At 39.7% G+C, this 24841-nt stretch overlaps 1 protein-coding gene across 3 annotated transcripts in view; it reads left to right on the top strand.

Annotated features, from left to right (window-relative positions):
- The first annotated feature begins 324 nt into the window (after positions 1–324).
- The window catches only part of ERLIN1 (ER lipid raft associated 1), a 46207-nt gene continuing 21690 nt past the window's right edge, over positions 325–24841 (top strand). Inside the window, exons 1-8 of one of the 3 annotated variants that reach the window (XM_053584969.1) lie at positions 325–439; positions 762–885; positions 2547–2628; positions 7087–7133; positions 8662–8723; positions 11923–12048; positions 14201–14274; positions 23412–23470. In XM_053584969.1, the coding sequence (XP_053440944.1) occupies positions 773–885; positions 2547–2628; positions 7087–7133; positions 8662–8723; positions 11923–12048; positions 14201–14274; positions 23412–23470 (563 nt within the window). In that variant the 5' untranslated portion in view covers positions 325–439; positions 762–772. The other 2 variants (XM_053584970.1, XM_053584971.1) reach the window with 2 other exon arrangements.

The raw sequence follows: 24841 nt of genomic DNA, 5'->3' as shown, positions 1-24841 counted from the left end.
GGCTCTGCCTGAAGCATGTGCTTGCCACACTGGAGGCTTCAATTTAAACCAGAATAGGACAAATAGAGCCGCTACCACTGAGTGAAGGAGTGGGTTCCAAGCCCAAGAACAAACTGACCAGTCCCTTGTCTGAGATGCCCTCTCCTTTTCTCTGCTTCCTGACTTACTCCAAACGACCGACTATCCTTCTCTTCCTGAGCAGCTAACCAACACCACATAGAAGAGCCCGGTACCTTCGAAGGGGAGTGCACAGCCTGGCGGCAGGAAGAATTTTGTCCCGTCTGCTCCCCGTCTCACCAGCGCGTCGGGGGCGCTGCGTCTGTGTGCGTCATCGCGCAGCCGCAATGCTGGGCGAGTGGGCGGGGCCGGCTGTTGGCGGCGGTTGGCTCGGCCCCGGAGGCGGCTGCACGTGCGGGCGGGGATGATGCGTCACTGATAGGTGAGGCGCGACCGAGGGGTCGGCTTCCCTCCGAACCTGCGACTGGGCCCCTTCTCTGTTAGTGCCTTACGCCGGGGAGCAGACACTAGAGACAGGGGTGTCACGAAGCTCACCGCGCAGGGGCGGCTCGCGGGCCGTCTGGGGCGGAGGAGTTGGCGTGGGGAAGCCGGGTCTGCGAGAAGGGAAGAATGAGGGGAAAGGGGTACGGGACTGCCCGGGTCAGCCTCCGAGTGGGCGCCAGGTGTCTGAGGGGAGAGGGTGGAAACTGGAGGGGGTGGACCTGTCACTCCCGGGACTGAGGGTCCTTCCCTCCCTCACCTAGAAGGAACAAGGATGAATATGACTCAAGCCCGGGTTCTGGTGACTGCAGTGGTGGGGCTGGTGGTTGTCCTGCTCTACGCCTCCATCCACAAGATCGAGGAAGGGCACTTGGCTGTGTACTACAGGTGAGCTGCAAGTGTGCAGTCAGCTCAGGCTCTCTAGCAGATAAGAAGGGTTCTCCAGTTAGAAAGGAGTCTGGGAAGTTATTTCCTCTGCAGCGTCCGGGGACACACGTCCCATCGCGTGGGGGTCGAAGCAGGCTTTTGTGGAGCACCGTCCAAGTGATGGATAGTTTTGGTGTCATACTCCTTCTGTGCGGAGGAGATTAAAACTCCTTACAGTTATACCTAGTGTACAGCAAACTCAGTAGAAAAATGAGGAAGCGAGAGAGGAAGTAGTCGCTTTACCTGTAACTGAAGAGATGGATAAATTATTTATAGTACACGCACCGTACAGGCTTTTAGTTTGCTGCTGTGGATGCTAATTAGAAAATGTGGTCCTGCTTATGGTTCTTTAGATTATTTCATTTGAAAAACTCTTAGTGTCCGGTTATGTCTTGTAACACCATGATGTCCGTGACGTTTATATCCCTGGACCTTCAAGGGACATAACACAATACCGATGGACCATCTTCTTTCTTACCATTTCTTATCAAGTGAAGGAGTGGAATGATATGGGAGGTATTGAGATAGCATAGCTTTTCCTTCAGCATAATTACCACCAGTTCCTTTTGATGTAAATTAGTAAAAGAGAGGCCAATTTGTGACATAATTAGGATGGTGGTGTATTTACAAAGAGCTTCAACTTTTTTGCTTGTTTCCATCATCGCTCAAAATTGATATTTCTACTTTTAGAACCATCCTGAATCTTAGAAAAGTACACTTTTAGTGGTATATTTTAACAGATGGAACTCTAGCATGAGGAATGACAAATTTCCAGATGTCCATCCTGTTTAGCATAATCTTTCTGATATTAAAACCAAGGAAAGGACATTTCAAGGTATGCCTCTCAAAGAATTATTGATAAACCTGGAACTGTTCCTCTTTTCTTATTTACTATGACATTTTTGCAAACCTTTTTATATTTTCAGGACAGGAAGCTAATTTGTATGATAAATTTACTATTTACTATGTAATTAGGACTTCTTTTGTTATATTTGTTCCCCAAATGCCTCTATTTTACTGTTTCTAGGTTTACTTTTATAATTTTAACATTCTACGATTTATTGAGCATGAAATTCATATCTATTTATAGTCTTAATCCTCTCACCTTTCATGTTTCCATGCTAATTTTTTTATACAGAAACTTTATGTTCCCAGTATTTTAATTGCCTTGCACATAGATTAAAAGAACCATAAGTCTCAGAAGTTTTTTCCTTCCTTGAAAGTTTGTGTTGTCTTTTTTTTTTCAACCTGATGATTAAATGTATTTTTGCTCTTGTTATGTACAATCAAAGCACCTCAACTGAGAGCCATTGGCATGTTTTAAACAATTATTTCTCAGAAGGTTAAATACCAAAGAGAATCCTTTGAACTTGAGAGCAGTGCTGGAGACCCAGAGGTATGGTTGGTCAAGCTTATGAAACAAGGTGCAACATCGATAGTTTAATTTGCTCTTTCTGCCTTTTTAGGTATGGTAGGCATTTTAAGCAGTTGTTCATTATGAGTAACTCATATTAGTGTGGATTTAGTAGGTCAGTAGCATGAGTGGAGTATTATAGCATTTTAGATTTGGAAAGACAATTTTTCTCTTTATAACTTTGTTGAATTGAAACATCTTTTTTCAGGGGAGGAGCTTTACTAACTAGCCCCAGTGGACCAGGCTATCATATTATGTTGCCTTTCATTACTACGTTCAGATCTGTACAGGTGAGTGATTCCTAGGAAAGCCCCCATACCAGATAGACAGGTATGACAGGAGTTACCATGCTTGTGGGTGGATATGGATTTCCTTATTGCATAAGCAGATGGTAGTATTTACTTAAATATAGGAGTTAAAGTATGAGTTCAGAGTACAATTGTTAACAGTACAAGTTATGATTTTGACCTACCTCACTGTCTTGAAATGAGCCAGGCAGCTTTAGTGGTATGTAGCACGTTTTCTGTTGCTGCTGTCAAAATAAAAGCAAGACTTAGGAACATAACTAGACATACAAACCAATGATTCCTTGGTTTAGAACAGTGTTTGGTTTCCATAGAGGCAGGCTCTGGGCTACTGTTAACATGGAGCATCTGAATTTTTATACACAGCTTTTCTGCCTCACATATTTTTGGCCTGGTTCATTAAGCATAATTTTTTGTGGAACCTTAGTGAATGTTCTATTTTGACTTCATCCCAGGATATTTGAAGGAAGTGTCTGGTCACTGAAAAGAGTGTCTTGGCCCTGGGAGAAAATAAATACATTGGTATAACCAGATCACAAAACAGGATTAGGCTCGGTGTGGTCATAAATCTTTGAATTCAGAAGTTTGTCTGCCATCTGCCACTAATTTGTCAGGATTCAGGAAAATTCGGTGTTATTTAATCTTGTGATTTTATGTCTAGGCTTCCTGCTGAGAGTTTGATTATGAATACTTAAATCCCCTAAGTATCCTTGGTGTCCCCTTTTAGATGGCTTAGGGAAAGAATTATGTCTGTTGAAGTGAAATGTGGGGGTTTTCCCCTAGTTAAAAAATAATGATTTCTATATTATTTTCTCATACTTATTTAATTCATTCTTGCTTTGGTTCATTCTGTCTCCTCTTTGTTCACCAAATTGCTCCCCCTTTCTTCTACTGTCTAACTCTTGCTGGTCTTTTTAAGGCTCATGTCAGATTCTTCCTCTTCTTATCCATAGTTTTTAAAGTCTGTATTATAAATTTCGGCCTTTCATCTTATTTTCTTTAATAATGTTGTCTTGTGTTGTGTCCTTAAGTTTTTGTGTGTGTTTTCTTTCCAGGAAGTCACCAAACTGCTTAATGACAGGAGTTATAACACATTTATATTTCTGACTTTCTACTTGTGGTAGAAGTTGTTAAATTGAGCTGATTTCTCAAGAAACATTGTTGTGGTATACTGAACATGAGGACCTGGCTCTGCCACTGCTTGTTGCATGATTTTTGTGAAGTCGTTTAACTGTTTTAGACTTTAGTTTTTCTTCTATGAAAGAAGTTATTTTATTTATGTGACCACCAATAGCCCAAACAATCTGTGAATATGTTAGCAACAGCATCATTAGACCTTTATAGATGGACGGCTTTTTTGAAAGTTCTTGTTCAAAGTCAGATAAATCTGTCTCTGCCTTCTTGAAGCTTAGTGTGTTAAGACATTCTGATGTAGAGCGATAACATCGACACGATAACATTAAACTAATTTTGGAGTTTAATTGTCTAACAAATATACAGTGTATGCATATACATTTAGTAGTAAATGATCATACTTAGACACAATGAATGGGTAAAAAGATTACAGTGTACTAATATACTTTGCATCTACAAAAAAATTAAGTTAACTTAATAAAGTTATTTAACTTTATGACTAAATATGAATATTCTTTATATGTGCAACAATAACATTCTAAGAAATAATTATATTAAAAAAATTATTTCAAGAAAGTATTCTTAAGAGAATAAGACGTAAATTTATTTTTAGGAATTTTTGGACCATATTAGTAGACATAGCCCTGTATAAACAAATGGTTTAACAAATGCAGCAATTAAAAGGAATATATAGGAATATGAAATCCCATATATGATGTAAGAAGAAAAAACAATGGTTAGAGAAATTTGAAAACCTTCAGCCCAAATATATGAAAACTAATCATATTAGCCGGGCGTTGTGGCGGGCGCCTGTAGTCCCAGCTACTTGGGAGGCTGAGGCAAGAGAATCGCTTAAGCCCAGGAGTTGGAGGTTGCTGTGAGCTGTGTGAGGCCATGGCACTCTACCGAGAGCCATAAAGTGAGACTCTGTCCTCTACCAAAAAAAAAAAAGAAAGAAAACTAATCATAGACTCACTTTTATTTTTGTTTTATTTTTTTTGGAGATAAGAGTCTCACTTTGTTGCCCTTGGTAGAGTGTTCTGGTGTCATAGCTCACAGCAACCTCAAACTCTTGCTCAAGTGATACCCTTGCCTCAGCCTCCCAAGTAGCTGGGACTACAGGAGCCTGCCACAACGCCCAGCTATTTTTAGAGATGGGATCTCTCTCTTGATCTGGCTGGTCTCGAACTCCTGATCTCAAGCATTCCATCCACCTTGGCCTCCCAGAGTGCTAGGATTACAGGTGTACCCTGTTTTATAGACTCATTTTAAATTAATATTCTGTCATACTTGGAAAATAATGTTTAAGAGAATATAAAAGTACATAAAGATAGGATGTTAAATTCAAGATTTAACATTTGAACTCTTTTCTAGTTCTTTTTGGTTTAAAAATTTGACTAGAGAATATCCTTTAGGTTTAAATAGGAATGTGTATTTAAAGTTAGTGTGGATTATGGAAATTTAATTAATTCCATGTTTTGAGGGAAATAAAATAAATTGAACTCATCTCTTCATCAGTCTCCCTCACTTCACGATCACTAATATTTACCATCAACTTGACCTTTTAATTCATGAGTTCTTTTTTTTTTCCCCCTTTTCTTCTGAGACAGAGTATTATTTAGTCACCCTGGGTAGAGTACTGTGTCATCATAGCTCTCACTTACACCAACCTCAAACTCTTGGGTTCAAGCAATCCTCTTGCTGCATCCTCTTGAGTAGCTGGGACTATAAGTGCCACCCACCACGCTGCCTGGCTGGTTTTTATATTTTTTAGTAAAGACAGGGTCTTACTCTTGCTCAGGCTGGTCTTCAGCAATCCACCTGCGTCGGCCTAACTCAGTGCTAGGATTACAGGGATAAGCTACCTCATCTGGCCCTCCCAGAACTTAATAGTCAACAAGGTATCACATCCTTCCCCTATTATGTATCCTAGATTGACAGCTTTTAATTTTGTGGCCTTTACTGAATTAACCTAATTAAATTTAATTTTTTTAGCCTCCCAGCTAATTTTCTTGCCTCCAGATAAGATGGATAATGAGAACCACATCACATATAAGAAAAGGAATTAAGTAAAAGACATTTTTGAAAGGTTAATTTTGTGACTATGTATAAGGTAGACAAGAGAGCCCGAACTCCCCAGCCAACTAGGGCCCTCTACCTAGTATCACCATGGTCTCTTACCAGAATTTCAGCTTCCATTTAAATTGCCCCTTCTGCTCCAGGTATGCCAATCTACTTCTTCTCACCTATTCGCTATTTACCTTCAACTTCGTATATTTGAATAGGATCTTTATTGAACTTTAGATATTCCTCTGTCTTCATCAGTTCTTATTTATACCCCTATAGACCTGGCTTACAAACACTCAGAGATCTTTTCCAACTATTATTTTTCTCTCTGTAATTAAGCCCCTTACAGTTTATTTTATTCTTTGTTATTTTGTGTCTGTTGGTGGGGTGCTTTATATGTGCAACATATAAGGATGAGTCTAGGAAGGATTTTGTCTCCTGTGCTGGATTGTGAGCTCTTTGGAAACAGGAACCATGCTTCTTTTTTCTTTTTTTATTCCATAAAATAGATCTGCTGTATGCTTGATAAGGTACAGAGTCCAAAATGCACTCATTAGGTGCTGATCTATTTGAAGCTTTAGAGTGTGATAGGAAGTCATTCTGCATCCAAGCAAAGATGTGACATAGAGCAATTAAGTACTAGATTTTTGGTTCACTAGGAGGATCCAGTGTGGTGGTAGCCCTTTCATTAAAAAGGAAACTGAATAGAACATGTGAGAACAAAGCTGACCTTTGTTCAGCTGATCTAGTTCTGAATAGAATTAGATCCTGAAATGAAACTGATGATAGCTTTGGAAAAGAAAGGTTGCTGTTGAGTTCAAGGTCAGCTTTGAGTTGGTACTTGTAGGCATAAAGTAGTTATCTTTTATCTTCAATGTAAACAGTAATATTAGTGGTAGAATCAAAGTTCAGAGCTCAAGTCCTAGCTGTAGTATCTGTGTGGGGAAACAGTGTGTTTTGCAATCCCAGGGTAGCTCCAGGAAAATAAAGGGCTCTGGAAGAGTTTTCTATTTATTAGGAGTTTGAATGAACACTGAACCTCTCTGAAAGGATATGTTCTGTCTTAAGTCTTGCGTTTCTACTAAGATACAAAAAAGAAATAACTATTCTGAGAGCTAATCTGTGGGGACTGAAATTGCAGTGGAGCTCTCCCATACTTAGTCGCAGAGGTTTGCTTCAGGGACAAGTAGTTCCTTGATGTTTTTTGTCATGAGTATTAATGAGATATTTTTCCTTCCCTAGACAACACTACAAACTGATGAAGTTAAAAATGTGCCTTGTGGAACAAGGTAAGCTTTGTCCTTGATTACAGCTTCCCTTTATTTCATACAAAGTTTCTACTCCTAAACTGTGATCACATAGATATCTCTCAAGTAGACAAGAGGAGATTTCTCATCTGAGCATTACTTCAGCGAAGGTCTGTCTCCAAATAGCAGCTTTCCATCTTGGTGTGTTATTGAAAAAAACTTCGTTTATCAGCAGTGCCATATTTGCTTTACTTTTTTTTTTTTTGTGAGACATAGTCTCATTTTGTCACTCTCAGGAGAGTGCCATGGTGTCATAGCTCACATTAGCCTCAAACTCTTGGGCTCAAGTAATCCTCTTGCCTTAGGCTCCTGAGTAGCTGGGACTACAGGCACCTGCCACAATCCCAGCTATTTTTTAGAGATGGGATCTCACTGTTGCTCAGGCTGGGCTCCAACTCCTGAGCTCAGGCAGTCCACCTGCCTTAACCTCCCAGAATGCTAGGATTATAGGCATGAGCCACCATACCCAGCCTGCTTTATTATTTTTTAATAGATTTTATTTTTTACTGCAGTTTTAGGTTCACAGGAAAACTGAGTAGAAAGTACAGAGAGTTCCCATATATCTCTTGCCCCCACACATTACTTAATTGAATTTTCTAAGCTTACTAACCTCATTTGTAAACAATCAGAGTTTTACCTTACAAAGTTTTAGAATTAGTGTTTATGAAGCACCTAACCAAGCACTTAGACCAGAGTTGGTGCTCAATAAAACATAATTTAAAATTAAATCATTCCACCTTTTTCTCATCTTTAGTATTAAATGCCATCTGATTTAGAGGTCTGATTCAGTAGGTCTAAAGTGAGGCCTGAGAATTTGCATTTCTTTTTTTTTTTTTTGAGACAGAGTCTCACTTTTTTGCCCTTGGTAGAGTGCTGTGGTGTCATAGCTCACAGCAACCTCAAACCCTTGGGCTCAAGCAATTCTCTTGCTTCAGCCTCCTAAGTAGCTGGGACTATAGGCACCTGCCACAACGCCCGGCTATTTTTAGAGATGAGGTCTCACTCTGGCACAGGCTGGTCTTGAATCTGAGCTCTGGCTATCCACCTGCCTCGGCCTCCCAGCGTTTTAGGATTACAGGCGTGAGCCACTTCACCCTCGCTGAGAATTTGCATTTCTAAGAAGTTCCTGGGTGATGCTGATGGTGCTGGTCTGAAGACCTTACTTTGACAATTGCCGCCCTGCAAAGGTTTAGAGAAGGAAAGGCAAGCAAGGCCCAAATTACCTCTAGAGTATAATCACTACGTTGAATTGTTTCAAAAGAAGAATGTGAAAATTCAAAGTATTTTTTAAGTTACCTATTTTAAGTAACCCAAAATATTACTATTATATTAAAAAGTATACAAGAGATTTTGACATCTGTAGAGGGACAGAAGTACTTTTTAAAAAAGAGCAAATTCTCTTTGTGTTATAAGTTAATATATTTGATTATCAGGTTCTCCCTAGGTCTGTAACTCTTTTATGGATTCCCTTTAAAAGTTTATTACACTTTTCTTCATTTCTTTTTTTTAGCGGTGGAGTCATGATCTATATTGACCGAATAGAAGTAGTTAATATGTTGGCACCTTATGCAGGTATGTTATCTATCTATTCTTTTGTTTTTATAGTTATATCCAGAGTATTTAAAACTGACAGATTCTCTAAGGAATAGAAAGATACTTTTTGTTTTATGGCCTCATTGGTTACTGCTAAAGGAATAATCCCTGAAAATTTTCCATTTCTAGGGAACAGAGGCAGAAATAAATCAGAAGTCTGGACAGGGTTGATTTTCTGCAACTCTATGAGTTACTCTTTTTTTTTTTGAGACAGAGTCTCACTCTACACCCTTGGTAGAGTGCTGTGGTGTCATAGCTCACAGCAGCCTCAAACTCTGGCTCAATTCTCTTCTCTCGGCCTCTCAAGTATCTGGGACTACACCCCCCACCCCCCCACCAACGCTGGCTATTTTTAGAGACAGTGTTTCACTCTAACCCATGAGCTCAGGCAATCCACCCACCTCAGCCTCCCAGAGTGCTCATATTATATGTGTGAGCCGCCAAGCCCAGCCTCTGTGACTTACTCTTTGAGCTTAGTGTTTCTAAGGGCAAGATGCCATTGGTTATTTATAAAACAGGAAAACAACATTTTATCTACTCAAGGTGAGAGATAATTTCCTTGTGTGCTAAAAATTTGTAACTGATCAATTCCTTGGGCCACACCAGTTTGCCATCATAGAGAAATCTTTTCTAGTTAAGATTTGCTATAACTTGCAAAGCAATGTAAAAGTCTTCAATGTGGGGAAAGCATCTTCTTGGTAAAGCATGAAAATCCACAGTGATGGGTTTTCAAATCAAAAACTTAATTATAAGCTCCGAAGAAAGATATGCAGTTTTATCTTTATCCTTATTAATAAAATTGGCACGTCTAATATATAAAGAATACTGTGTTGGGCCAGGTGCGGTGGCTCATGCCTGTAATCCCAGTACTCTGAGAGGCCGAGGCAGGTGGATTGCTTGAGCTCACGAGTTTGAGACCATCCTGAGCAAAATCGAGACCCATCTCTACTAAAAATAGAAAAACAGAGGCAAGAGGATCGCTTGAGCCCAAGAGTTGGAGGTTTCTGTGAGCTATGACTCCACGGCACTCTACCCAGGGTGACAGCTAGAGACTCTGTCTCAAAAGAAAAACAAAATACTATGTTGGATGAGAACATTTTAAAAAGATGAAGTTGTAGCCTTTGCCCTCAAGGGGGTTTTGTTTTATTTGAGAAGACATGATATCTTAAAAAGTATATTGAAATATAAGATCATACTAAATTTCACATCACTGGTACAGCCACAAATAGTGAAAAGATTTCAGAGCAGAGAGCAGGTATATTACTGGCATATGGATTTAGATCATATTTTTCAAAGGTTAAATATTTTCCTTATCCTTTATTTCTATCTCCTTTCCTTGGTCACAAATCACTGGAAGGATTGTGACTGAAAGTGGAGGAAGGGTAAAGATTGATTCTGTAGCCAGAGATAAATAAGAAACTATTAGATCACCAACTCATTTGGGAAATGATCAAGTAAATGAGTGAGTCTGCGAGGTTTTTTTGTTTGTTTTTGAGACAGAGTCTCATTCCATTGTCTGGGTAGAGTACAGCGACGTCATAGCTCATAGGAACCTCAAACTGTTGGGCTCAAGAGATTTCTTGTTTCAGTTTCCTAAGTACCTAGGACTATAGGTACCCACCACAATGGTTGGCTAATTTTTTTCTATTTTTAGTAGAGATGGGGTCTTGCTCTTGCTCAGGCTGGTCTGGAACTCCTGCGCTCAAGTAATCATTGAGCAAGAATTTATTGATGACCTGTCCATTGCTTGTGATCTGGAATCCAGTTGCATCTAACATCCCGTTATGGGAAGGCCAAGGAACAAGTCTTGGATCTGAAGACAGAAATGGGAATATGTTTTCATAAGTAGAACACAGGTACTTGACATGGTCTAGTATGTACCTTTAGGGACATTTATAAAATTCTCTGGTTGTCTTCTATGCTGTAAGCTCCTGGCTGGTGAATAAAGCCCTTCCTCTTATTAAAAAAAAAAAAAAAATTCTTTGGTTGTTGGTTTCTTAGTTTCTTACTATGCTAAATCAGGAGAATTCTGTGCTTATCTATGCTAATTGCCTGATACAAAGTCTAGCCCAGTAAATGTTAGCCTGGTGACTTTTTTATAGCCCTTAAAAACTGCCTTTTTAGCTCAGTAGCTCACTTCTGTAATCCTAGCCCTCTGAGAGGGTGAGACAGATGGATCCCTTCAGCTCAGGAGTTCGAGAGCAATGTGAGCAAGAGTGAGAGACCCCATCTCTACTAAAAATAGAAAAACTAGTCCAACGTTACGAAGGGCACCTATAGGCCCAGCTACTGGGGAGGATGAGACAAGGGGATCACCTGAGCCCAAGAATTTAAGGTTTCTATGAGCTATGACGCTTTGGCACTCTAGCCAGACTCTGTGTCCAAAAAAAAACCCTGCCTGGCGCAACAGAGTGAGACTGACTCAAAAAAAAAAAAAAAGAAAACAACCCTGCCTTTTAAAAAATGGTCTTTTTGAGCCAGGTATGGTGGCTCATGCCTATAATTCTAGCATTCTGGGAGGCCAAGGTGGGTGGACTGCCTGAGCTCAGATGTTCAAGACCAGCCTGAGCAAGAGCAAGACCCCATCTCTAAAAAGAGTGGGCATTCTGGAGAGTGCCTATAGTCCCAGCTACTCAGGAGGCTGAAGCAATAGAATTGCTTAAGCCCAAGAATTGCTGTGAGCTATGATACCAGAGCACTCTACTGAGGGCGACAAAATAAGGCTATGTCTCAAAAAAAAAAAAAAAAGTCTTTTGCAGTTGCTTCTTTTATTCCCTCTGCTTCTTAGTTTAATCCCACTTTACCTTTTTGCTCAACTTTTGCTTTTCCTTTCCCTGCCTTTTATCTCTGTGCCTCTCAATTCATCTTTACATTGTTTCCAAAGTACAAATCTGACTGCCTTGCCCTTGCTTGAAAACTTTCACAGTTCCTTATTACTTCCAAAAAATGCATACTGTCCTTAGTATGGACTTCAGAGTTCGCTTGTTGGTATTGCAGATGCGAGGATATCTGGAATATTGAGCACAGGGAGCACATCACATCGTGAGCTGTGTGTTGTTTTTGTTATTTTGTTGGTATTCTTCCTCATGTGTAATATATCACTCTTTTACCCTGGCTGAATTTGAAGATGCCTGAGTCATTGTTGGTTAAAACAAACATGGGTTGGTCTCTCCTTCAGTGTTTGATATTGTGAGGAACTACACTGCAGATTATGACAAGACCTTAATCTTCAATAAAATCCACCATGAGCTGAACCAGTTTTGTAGTGCTCACACACTTCAAGAAGTTTACATAGAATTGTTTGGTAAGTGTCTTTCTTGTTTTAAACATGTGAATAGCCCACTAAAAATCTCATTCGACCGAATTATTGATGCTTAATAAATCTTACGCTATTGGAACATTTCTTTTGGATTTATAATAGGGCAGTTGTCTTTAAAATATATATTTTTTTATCTTATGTTGAAAAAATTTTACGTAACTTGGTAGAGATTGGAAAAATTTACTATATTTTGTTTTTACTGTGATAGTTTAACTGAAAATTAGCTTTGTTGCTATTTTAACAATAACTTGAGGAAATTTAAAAGTCTATATCTTGGGGCTCCCTGCGACTCACCTTCATGCTTAATGATTTGGTAGGAGGACTAATAGGATTCAGTATATAGTTGTATTCACAGCTAAGATTCAGAGTAAAATCAGCAAAAGGAAAAGGCACATTGGCAAAGTCCAACAGAATGAGTCACAGGCTCCCAAAAGTCTAAGCGTTCTCACAGAATCACACAAAATGTACTTAATTCCCCCAGTGACAAGTTGTGACAATACATGTGAAATGTTGTCTACCAGGGAGGCTCAGTGAGACTTAGTGCCCACGGTTGTTATTGAGGACTGTCATGTAAGCATCCTCTGCCTACCACATACCAAAGTTACCGACTCCCAGAAGGAAAGTAGGTGTTCAGTATAAACCATATTATTTGTATAAACAGCTTGGGCACAGTAAGCCAATTTTATCAGTTCTGGGAATGATAGAAACTCTGCAGATACAAATTCTCAAATGCCAGGCAAGGGCCAGTTTGCAACCAAGCCTTTCTAAGGATCATGATCTCAAGCCTGCTATGTTAACTCCCTTGCGCCCAAGTTACTTTACATTTGTGATAGTGAAAGTTAAGACCAGGAAATGAGTTGTTGCTTTTGGTTGGTTGCTTCTTCCTAAAATTTTGAATTTCTTACATGGCAGCACAGGAATGGTTAATCCCTTTAAAATCTGCCAATTGATTTCTGTTTGACAGTTGACAGTCACTGCAGTGGCATATGAGGAAACCAGTTGGTCCTGCTTTGTCACATTACCAGTCGTTTTAATAATGGTGAAAGTACCATTACTCTACTGTGAGCCTTGTGGGTAGAAAATTCACATGTTAAAAAGCAAGTGAAGGGCGGCGCCTGTGGCTCAGTGAGTAGGACGCTGGCCCCACATGCCGAGGGTGGCGGGTTCAAACCCAGCCCCGGCCAAACTGCAACAAAAAAATAGCCGGGCGTTGTGGCGGGCGCCTGTAGTCCCAGCTGCTCAGGAGGCTGAGGCAAGAGAATCGCATAAGCCCAACAGTTAGAGGTTGCTGTGAGCTGTGTGACGCCACGGCACTCTCCCGAGGGTGGTACAATGAGACTCTGTCTCTACAAAAAAAAAAAAGCAAGTGAAGAGACATCTTTACTGTCCATTCTGGTGTGCTTCAAAGACTTAGATGAACTTTTTCTCTATTTTTTTATTTATTTATTTTATTTTTTTTGTAGAGACAGAGTCTCACTTTATGGCCCTCGGTAGAGTGCCGTGGCCTCACACAGCTCACAGCAACCTCCAACTCCTGGGCTTAGGCGATTCTCCTGCCTCAGCCTCCCGAGTAGCTGGGACTACAGGCGCCCGCCACAACGCCCGGCTATTTTTTGGTTGCAGTTCGGCCGGGGCCGGCTTTGAACCCGCCACCCTCGGTATATGGGGCTGGCGCCTTACCGACTGAGCCATAGGCGCTGCCCTCTATTTTTTTATTTTTTATTGTTTTTTACTTTTTCTAAATCCAAAATAATAGGCTGAGGGCCACATAAATCAAGTTTAGTTATTGGAGAGTTTGTGTAAAGATTGAATAAAATAGGAATTTACCCTTTTATGAGAATTAAGATATTAATTATATTCAATAAATAAGTTTATCCAAAGTTATGTTAAATAATAAGTTTATTGGATAAACTTGTTCTATTGAATAAACTTTGACTAGCTGCCTATCATCTTCCTTCCTTAATTTATTAGAAAATTCTTTACAAAGACCCACATAAAAGTTGGGGGTGTTGGAACAGTTTATACTCTGTAAAAGAATAGTAATGTCAAAACTTTAATAATGATTAATTTGTTTCACTATTAAAAAAATGTAAAAAAATTGAGAATCATGACGTGTTGTTCTTGGCTTAAAAAACAGATCAAATAGATGAAAACTTGAAACAGGCTTTGCAGAAAGACCTAAACATCATGGCCCCAGGTCTCACTATACAGGTAAGTCCATTTTCTGGGGAAGTTCTCTAGGAATTTTTCGAGCTTTGAGTTTAATCCTTTCATCAGGTTGTTTATTCAGCAATTATTTAATAAATGTGCTATGGTGGTTTCTAGAATACTTTTCTCAACTCGTCTTTAGGTCTCAGCCAAAATAAAATACTCCTATAGTCTACCATGGGTGGCATTGTGAACTCTTCAAGGGAAAGATAAGCTAAGTCTCTTAAAAGTAAATAAAATTCTTATGTCTCCCATTTATGAGGCATTATTAAGATATAGTAATAGTTACAAATCAGTATAATTCTTGCCCCCAGTAAAATTACAAAAAAGAGTTTAAAAATTGAATAATAATTCTACACAAAATAGATGTTATAGAATATTAATTTGGATGATTATTGCTGTAAGAGAGCTCTAGCTCTTTTGAAGAGAATATGCCTGTGTGCCTAGCGGAGGACTTTGAGTTGAGATTTTTAAGTAGGTTTGGAAAGATTAATTGGATTTATATGGGTGAGAGGAAAGAGAAAGGTATTTCAAGTGTGTGGGATGGCCTGAATAAAAGCAAAGTAGCAGATGAATTTAGTGGTGGTAGCAGCATTGGTAGATAGAATGAATGGTAAGAGGTTGGTTATACCCCTGCTTTTCTGGTCACTATGTTTTCAGATCATGTGTTATAAAATCAATTTTAGTGGGTCTTGACCAACTTTTTTTTTTTTTTTAGAGACAGTCTAACTCTGTCCCCCTCAGTACAGTGCCATGGTGTCACAGCTTACAACTACTTCTACCTCCTGGGCTCAGGTGATTATTTTGCCTCAGACTCCTCTGAGTAGCTGGGACTACAGGTGCCAGCCACAACACCCGGCTATTTTTTGTTGCAGTTTGGCCAGGGCCAGGTTTGAACCCACCACCCTCGGTATATGGGGCCAGTGCCCTACTCACTGAGCCACAGGTGCCAACATTTTAAACAAAATGGAAAAGAATAGGAAAAGAGATGGCACAGGCTGGGCGCAGTGGCTCACACCTGTAATCCTAGCACTCTGGGAGGCCGAGGCAGGTAGATTGCCTGAGCTCACAAGTTTGAGACCAACCTAAGCAAGAGTGAGACTCCGTCTCTAAAAAAAAAATAACTGCGTTGTGGCAGGCGCCCATAGTCTCAGGTACTCAGGAGGCTGAGGCAAGAGAATCACTTTAATCCAAAAGTTTGAGGTTGCTGTGTGGTATGATGCTATGCACTCCACTGAGGGTGACAAAGTAAGACTCTGTCTCAAAAAAAAAAAAAGAAAAATAGCACATAGTAGGTTTAAGTATTCAGTGAAACTTGTGTTTGTTTTACCTGAATATGTGGCTGTGGTGTTTATATTGGGTGTCAGTGCAAATTGTGTTCCTTACTATGTTTGTGGTCAAGAACACTTGAAAACCACAACTCTGTATCTGGTAAGAAATGGTAATGTGGCCTCCCTAGTGTCCTTTCTTAGTGGCTCTAAAACAGCGGTTCTCAACCTGTGGGTCAGAACCCACAGGAACTGTATTAAAGGGTCATGGCATTAGGAAGGTTGAGAACCATTGTTCTAAGAGATCATTTGGTTGTTGTGATAAATGTTACTGCAACTAAAGATAAAGCTTTCTTAGATGTCATCTGTGTTTCAATTCTTTTTGTTCAAGGGCACTGCCGGTATGCATTCATTGTAAGTGATCATTTGTGTGTGTATATATAAAAGAGACTGGAAAGATGGAATGCAGTTTTTCCTGTGCCCTCAGAGAGATGCCTGAGGATGAACCATCAGAGTTAAGGAATTGTTTGAAATGACCGGACATTCTTTCTATTGTCCAGTCATTTGTAGCTGGAGTAGCTTTTTAATTTTAAAGATACTAAATGCGAAGGTCAGATATTCTTGGATTCTGCCCAGGTTGTTACTCAGAGATCTAGCTCATTCCTTCTAACAGTTACCTACAATTCTTTTTTTATATTATTAGCTATTTCCTTGTTCCCAGTTTTAGCTATTAGACACTAGTGTGATGAATGGCTTGGTGCCTGTAGCTCAAGCAGCTAAGGCGCCAGCCTTATACACCAGAGCTGACGGGTTCAAATCCAGCCCGAGCCTGCCAAACAACAATGACAACTCCAACCAAAAAATAGCCGGGAGTTGTGGCAGGTGCCTGTAGTCCAGCTACAGCTACTTGGGAGGCGCCTGTAGTCCGCCCAGCTACTTGGGAGGCTGAGGCAACAGAATCGCTTAAGCCCACAAGTTGGAAGTTGCTGTGAGCTGTGATGCCATAGCACTCTATCCAGGGTGACAGCTTGAGGCTCTGTCTCCAAAAAAAAAAAATAGTGTGATGAATATTCATGACAAATTGTCCTGCAAACTGGCTGTACAAATCTTTATTTTTTTTTATTAAATCATAAGCACATAGATCATGTATACATCAATGCATTTATGGGGTACAATGTGCTGATTTCATATAGATTTAGGAATGCTTAACATCATGTCATTTACTTAGTTATTGTGTTAAGACATTTATACTCTATACTAATAGATCCGACATGTACCCTTGCATTATGCACCATTGGTGTGATGCTACCATTCACACTCCCTCAATCTGACCTCCCCCCTCTTTTTCCATCCCCCCTCTTCCTTCCTTCATCTTGGGCCATAGTTGTGATCTATTCTTCATATGAAAGTTTGAGTGATTGTAAATTGGTTTCATAATGGTACTGAGTACATGGGATATTTTTTCTTCCATTCTTGAGATAGTTTACTAAGAAGGATATGTTCCAGCTCCATCCATGTAAACATAAAAGGGGTAAAGTCTCCATCCTTTTTAAGGCTGCATAATATTCCATGGTATACATATACCACAATTTATTAATCCATTCATGGGTCAGTGGGCACTTGGACTTCTTCCATTATTTGACTATTATGAATTGAGCTACAATGAACATATCTGGTGCAAATATCTTTGTTATAAAGTGATTTTTGGTCTTTTGGATATACACCTAGTAGAGGAATTGCAGCATCAACTGGCAGGTCTATTTTTAGATCCCTGAGTATTCTCCATATTTCTTTCCAAAAGGGACGTATTAACTTGTGTTCCCACCAGCAGTGCAGAAGTGTTCCCTTTTCTCCACATCCACGCCAACATCTGTAGTTGTGGGGTTTTGTTATGTGAGCCAGTCTTATGGGAGTTAGATGATATCTCAAAGTGGTTTTGATTTGCATTCCTCTGATGATTAAAGATGACGAACATTTTTTCATGTGTCTGTAGGCCATGCGCCTGTCTTCTTCAGAGAAGCTTCTATTCAAGTCCCTTGCCCACAATGAAATGGGATTACTTGTTCTTTTCTTATTAATAAGTTTGAGTTGTCTGTGGATTCTAGTTATCAAACCTTTGTCAGAAGCATAACCTGCAAATATCCTCTCCCATTCTGAGTGCTGCAAATCTGTATTCTTACCAGCGGTATATAGTATATGTAGGTACTTGTGTCCCCATAAACTCACCAGGGTTGGAAGCAGACATGCTAATTTTTGCCATATGGGTAGGTGTGAAGTTGTATCTCTCTTTGATTTGCATTTCTTGGTTATTAATGAGGTTGGGCTTTTTTTTTTTTTTTCCACTCTGTTGCCCTGGGTAGAGTTCCTTGGCATCATAGCTCACAGAAACCTCAGACTGATGGGCTCAAGTGATCCTCTTGCCTCAGCTTCCCTAGTAGCTGGGACTACAGGCACCTGCCATGACACCCAGCTATTTTTTCTGTTTTTAGTAGAGATGGAATCTCACTCTTGGTCAGGCTGATCTTGAACTCCTGAGCTCAGGCAATCTACCTGCCTCAGAGTGCTAGGATTACAGGCTTGAGCCACCACACCCTGCCCAAGGCTGAGCATCTTTTGACATTTTTATTGGTCATTTAGACTCTCTTCTGTCAATTGTCTATTCATACCCTTTCCCCATTTTTCTGCTGGATTGTTTTGTTCTTCTTACTTATTTGTAGTAGTTCTGGATATATTTTTCTATCATTTCAAATTTTTTACTGTTATACGAAGTATACATGTTACAATGACCACTTTTATACATATATATACTATGCATCTTTAAAAATCCTTGCCTTAGGATAATTTTTTTTTTTTTTTTGCAGTTTTTGACCAGGGCTGGTTTTGAACCCACCACGTCTGGTATATGGGGCTGGCACCTTACTCCTTTGAGCCACAGGCGCCGCCCAGGATAAATTTTTTTTTTGTTTTGTTTTGTTTTTTTCAGGATAAATTTTTTAAAGTAGAATTGATGGATCAGTGTATATGCTCTGGGGACTTTTTGGTACATACTACCAAATTGCCTTTCAGGAAAATTTTAGCAGCTTCCCACCATCTCATCAGCGATATTGGGGAGCTGTAGTTTCTACACATTTGACTATATAATTGTTCCCAAATAATTAGCACATGCAAGCAAGGTCTCTCTTCCTGTCTAATCCTTTTAGAGAAAATTTATATGGTATTTTATATTAATTATTAAGGTCAAGTGCCCTTGGCTAGGCACCTGTAGCTCAAGCAGCTAAGGCGCCAGCCACATACACCAGAGCCGGTAGGTTCAAATCCAGCCCGGGCCTGCCACACAACAGTGACAACTACAGCCAAAAAAAAAAAATAGCCGGGTGTTGTGGCCGGCACCTGTAGTTCAGTTATTTGGGAGGCTGAGGCAAGATAATCACTTAAGCCTAGGAGTTGGAGGTTGCTGTGAGCTGTGATGCCACGGTACTCTACGCAGGACGACAGCTTGCGTCTCAAAAAAAACAAAAAGGACAAGTACCCTGGGATATTTTATTGGCCATGTGTATTTTTTTTTTTTTTTTTTTTTTATAGAGACAGAGTCTCACTGTACCGCCCTCGGGTAGAGTGCCATGGCATCACACGGCTCACAGCAACCTCTAACTCTTGGGCTTACGCGATTCTCTTGCCACAGCCTCCCGAGCAGCTGGGACTACAGGCACCCGCCACAACGCCCTGCTATTTTTTTGTTGCAGTTTGGCCGGGGCTGGGTTTGAACCTGCCACCCTCAGCATAGGGGGCCGGCGCCCTACTCACTGAGCCACAGGCGCTGCCCAGCCGTGTGTATTTTATTTATGACTTGTTTGTTGGTTTTGCTCACTTTTTTAGTTGTTTATGGCTTTTCTAACTGATTTAAATAAACTATTTTTATATGTAATTACATCTCTTCATAAAATGCATAGAAAACATTTTCTTTCACTTTTTTCTTCGCCATTTAACTTTGCCTCTTCCTCCTGACAATTTTGAAGTTTTATACTTTCACATAGTAATTTCAGTGGTATTTTATTTATGATAATTTGCTGAGCTATGTGCTTCAAGATCCTCTTACTACTTTAAGAGCATAGAAATATAATCAGAAATTACAAAATTTTTCTCTGCTTTTACAATTGTTGTCTTAGATTTAAATTACTAATTCATCTGAAACAATTTTGTTGTCAGTTGAGAGGTAGGGCTTTAACTCCTTCTCCCCCATCCCAAATTGGTTAGCAACGGTAATTACTGAATGATTTCTCCCTCTATCTTCCTCCTTTGAAATGATATTTGTATTGTATATTCAGTTATATTATTATTGTTCTGAATTTTGTCTATTCCATTGATACTTCTACTCTTTCTTTTTTTTTTTTTTTTTGTAGAGACAGAGTCTCACTTTATGGCCCTCGGTAGAGTGCTGTGGCCTCACACAGCTCACAGCAACCTCCAACTCCTGGGCTTAAGCTATTCTCTTGCCTCAGCCTCCCGAGTAGCCGGGACTACAGGTGCCCGCCACAACACCCGGCTATTTTTTGGTTGCAGTTTGGCCGGGGCCGGGCTTGAACCCGCCACCCTCGGTATATGGGGCCGGTGCCTTACCGACTGAGCCACAGGCACCACCCCGATATTTCTACTCTTTCATGATTTGTTGAGCCCTTGAGCTTCTCACATCAAATCCACTTCTTTTTTCCTTCTTGTCAGAAAATGGCAGCACTTTCCCCCCACAGACCAAACTAGAATTGGGGGGAGGGCACATCTTTGACAATTCCTTCACTCTCAACATCTAATCAGTCCACTGTCCTGCTAATTCCATCACCAAAACCCATGTAAAACCAACCATGCCTCCATATTCACTGCCTCGAGCCAAGGATATCTCCTGCCTAGCCTCTATCTTCTTTCCTACTTTTACTTTTACCCTGTCTCCTTCATTTCTGCACAGTAACAAGAAGGATCGTTTGAATTTATTTATTTATTTATTGTTTTTATTAAAAGTTATTGAATGAAAAAATGGAGTGTTATAAATGTAGTGTTCTTAAAGTGACAGACAAGATCTCCATTGTTTTAGTTGTTTTGTCTTGTTTTATAATATAAAATAATCTGTTTTTCAGTCTAATTTTTTTTGGGGGGAGAACGGTCTCACTTTGTCACCCTTGGCAGAGTGCTGTAGTGTCATAGCTCACAGCAACCTCAACGTCTTGGACTCAGGCAGTTCTCTTGCCTCAACCTCCCAAGTAGCTGGGACTACAGGTGCCCACCACAGCGCCCAGCTATTTTTAAAGACTGGGTCTGGCTCTAGCTTAGGCTGGCGTGAGCTTAGGCGATCCACTCGCCTCAGGCTCTCAGAGTACTGGGATTATAGGCGTGAGCACTGGCCCAGTCTATTTTTAACACATTACCCTATAGTTGTGATAATTCAGCTTTTAATTCAGTATTAAAATCTAGTAAGGTATATTCTTTTCAAAAATAATGGCCTTTGGTGTGTCTGAAAACTTAGTCTTACAGATGAGTTTTCATTATTGGTATTTTTAGACTGTATCAGGTGCCTAAAATAGCATATGAGTTAACAAAAGTAAAAATTTAATTTATGGCCTTACTTAATCCTATCATACTTTTTGTTTCTTTTAGAATTTCTCAAACTCATACTCATACATTAATGCTGGGGGTTTTGTTTGTTTGTTTGTTTGTTTTTGTAGAGACAGAGTTTTCACTTTATGGCCCTCAATAGAGTGCCGTGGCCTCACACAGCTCACAGCAACCTCCAACTCCTGGGTTTAAGCGATTCTCTTGCCTCAGCCTCCCGAGTAGCTGGGACTGCAGGCACCCGCCACAACGCCCGGCTATTTTTTGGTTGCAGTTTGGCCAGGGCCGGGTTTGAACCCGCCACCCTCGGTATATGGGGCCAGCGCCTTACCGACTGAGCCACAGGCGCCGCCCAATGCTGAGTTTTAATGCTACTCAATATGTATAGTCTTTTTAGGCATTGAGGAAACATAATTGATACTTGGTGGACTGCAACTTTGTTGAATTCACTCTCCAATAACTTGATTTTTGAGTTATGTAATTATGCCAAAAGTAAAATCTTGATTTCCCATCCACAACCTAGTACTTTCCCAGTCCCCAAATCATCCTATTTTACTTATAATTATCTGAAATTCCCTCGTTCATTCACTTGTTTTCTGTTGTTACTGTCTCTTTCCTCTCTTTAGACTTTTAAATTAAGTAAAGGTAGTCTGCCTATTGCTCACTACTTTGTCCACAGTGCCTAGAACAAACAGCACTTGGGACAGAGTAGGCACCTGTTAAATATTTGTGAGACTCTGTCTTAGAATAATTTTTTAAGCTTTCTTTTATTTAGTTAGTTGGTTAGAGACAGGGTCTTGCTCTATCTTGGGCTAGAGTGCAGTGGCATCATCACTGCAACCTCAAATTCCTGGACTTAAGCAATCCTCCTTCCTCAGCCTCTTGAGTAGCTGGGACTACAAGCACCTGCCACAATGCCCGGCTATTTTTTATTTATTATTATTTTAGAAGCAGAGTGTCACTTTGTCGCCCTTGGTAGAGTGCCGTGGTGTCACAGCTCACAGCAACCTCTAGTTCCTGGGCTTAGGCGATTCTCTTGCCTCAGTCTCCCAAGAAGCTGGGACTATAGGCATCTATCACAATGCCCGGCTATTTTTGTTGTTGCAGTTTGCCCGGGGCTGGGTTTGAACCCTCCACCCTCGGTATATGGGGCCAGTGCCCTACTCACTGAGCCACAGGTGCCACCCAAGCCAGGCTATTCTTTAGAGATAGGGTCGCCCTCTTGCTCAGGCTGGTCTCGAACTCCTGAGCTCAGGTAATTCACTCGCCTTGGCCTCCCAGAGTGCTAGAATTACAGGTGTGAGCTACCACACCCAGCCCACACTTGGCTAATTTTTAAATTTTTTGTAGAGACACGGTCTTGCTTTTGCTCAGGCTGGTCTCAAACTTCTGGCCTCAAACAATCCTCCCACCTCATCTTCCCAAAGTGCTAGGATTACAGACAGGAGCCACTATGCTCTGCCAACCTTTTTTTTAAAACCTTAAAGGCCTTACTTACTACTTAAAAGTTTTCAGAGGGAATTAAAGCTTTCTTCAGATTAGCAAATTATTTTGTGTGTGTGTTGGTGATGTGGGGGGGGGGTTATAGGATTTTTAATAAAAAAATCTTTTGAGAGAGATTATGTCCTTGATGTAGAAAAGTCCACCTTCAAAAAGCAGCACTTTCTAAGTAGATAATTATGTCAAAATACAGTATGATTAGAGAAAAAGTATCTAGTTATTAAAACAATGTCTATAAAGATAGGTTCTTAGATTCCAGGAAGAAACAACTAAGCCAGTGATTGGTATTTTTTTCCTTCAGCCGCTGGGCTATTTATTTATAATGAGTAGTAAGTGATTTTAGATTTAGAAAGTGATAATTAACTTACTGTGCATTGTATTAAATGGTCTATACTGACCTGTGTTTTTGCTTTTGATTAATTATTTCTGAATTTACAATTTCAGTCTTGGAACTTTGCCTTCCATGTTTGTTTGTTTGTTTGAAGAGCTTTGTAAAACATCTTTTAAAGGAGAACCTTTTCCTTAAGAAAATTGTTTCCTGAATGGGTAGAGTGGCTTTCCCTGTAGTCTGGCATTTTTAAGGATGTATGAAGAAACTTACTTCGATTCTTTGTGCAATGGCATGAAAAGTACATTTTCTGGTGGGATCCCCACATGTGTTAGTAGGCGGCTATATTGTTTTATTCATATCATTTGAGGCACTCTTCTGTAGAAGCTTTAGTTTGAAGATTGGTTTTTCAAATACACTTTAGCTTTTTTATTTTTATGTTTTAGGCTGTGCGTGTCACAAAACCCAAAATCCCAGAAGCCATAAGAAGAAATTTTGAGTTAATGTGAGTAATATACATGGGATCCCAATATTTCTATAATATAATACACCAGTTTAGAGGAAACATGATGAATAATACACTCTGGGGTGGAGTATATGTCTATCTTCTATATTCTTATTCTAGTAATAGAACCTATTTTTATGTCTTAATTTCTACTAGACTCTTTATTAGTTTTCTCTTTATATATGGACTTTTGGGGAGCAATTTCAGTGGCTAAAGTTGCAGTTGCTGTAAAACAATTGCTGGAAGCCTAAGGAACTATAGTTTATATGAACAGTAGTTTGAATTAAATATTAGTAGAGGAAAGAGTCCTAGCTGTGAAGGTTGAAGAGAGTGCCCATATTTCGTTACCGTAATAACGGTAAGAATTTCCACTATATGTGATTATATATCCACAATTACATTTGGCTCTTTATAATTTGTCTCTGGGAAAGCCTTGCTTGAATTGACTGCTATCATTTTCTCTTTTATGTGTCCAGGGATGGCTGTGAATGAGAAGTTACTTGTTTAATGTGACATTAGTTTCTAAGTGTTTTAAAAGGTCCCTTTTAGGGAAACAGTGCGTAATGTGGTATTCACATGACAGGTACTGAAAAAAATGAAACAAAAGTCTTTAGGAAATTTGGCTGGTGTGTTAAGAGGGAAAAATATGAGATGCTAGAAAAATTAATTTGCAAAAGTTAAGAATACAATAGATACGTAAATACTCACGGCCTAAGGAGTAGCAATATTGCTTTATGGGGTGGTATGTTTCTGGGTCCTTTTTGTTCTTAAGTCTGTATCGTCTCTCATTTAGTGGGGTTTTTTTTTCTTTTTTTTGTTGTAGAGTAGGAACTCTTTTAAAACTGTAAAGCCAGGGTAGATCATGCGTGTGATCCACTTAAGTTTATTAAAGGCTTGGAGTGCCTTAAGCTTTAAATATAATTGCTTTTGATGATGGGAAGATGAATACTTGCCCTCAAATAACTCACAGTCTTCAGTCATTTCATGTCTTTATCAATCTGACAGAAGAGGAACTTTGGGAAGAAATATTTTGGGGATGCTATTGGAGTTGTTTTTCAGATAATTATAGATCTTTCTTAATTTTATAGACTATTGGAATTTCAGAATTAAGAGCCACCTTGAGATTGTCCAGTCTAACCTCTCACCTAATCTTTTAAACACCAATCTTTTTAAACACCATTTTTGCCATGTGGTAATCCAGTAGCCAGCATTTACGTGACAGTTTGAATGATCCTTATCTAAAATGCTTGGAACCAAAAGAGTTTTGGATTTTGGAATATTTACATATCTATATATAAATAGATATCATGAGGATGGGACCCAAGTCTAAACACACGATTCATTTATATTCTATATACACTGTACAGCCTG

Source organism: Nycticebus coucang, chromosome 3 (assembly GCF_027406575.1).
Source record: "Nycticebus coucang isolate mNycCou1 chromosome 3, mNycCou1.pri, whole genome shotgun sequence".
NCBI lineage: Eukaryota > Metazoa > Chordata > Mammalia > Primates > Lorisidae > Nycticebus > Nycticebus coucang.
This window is presented reverse-complemented; position numbering and strand designations above follow the sequence as displayed.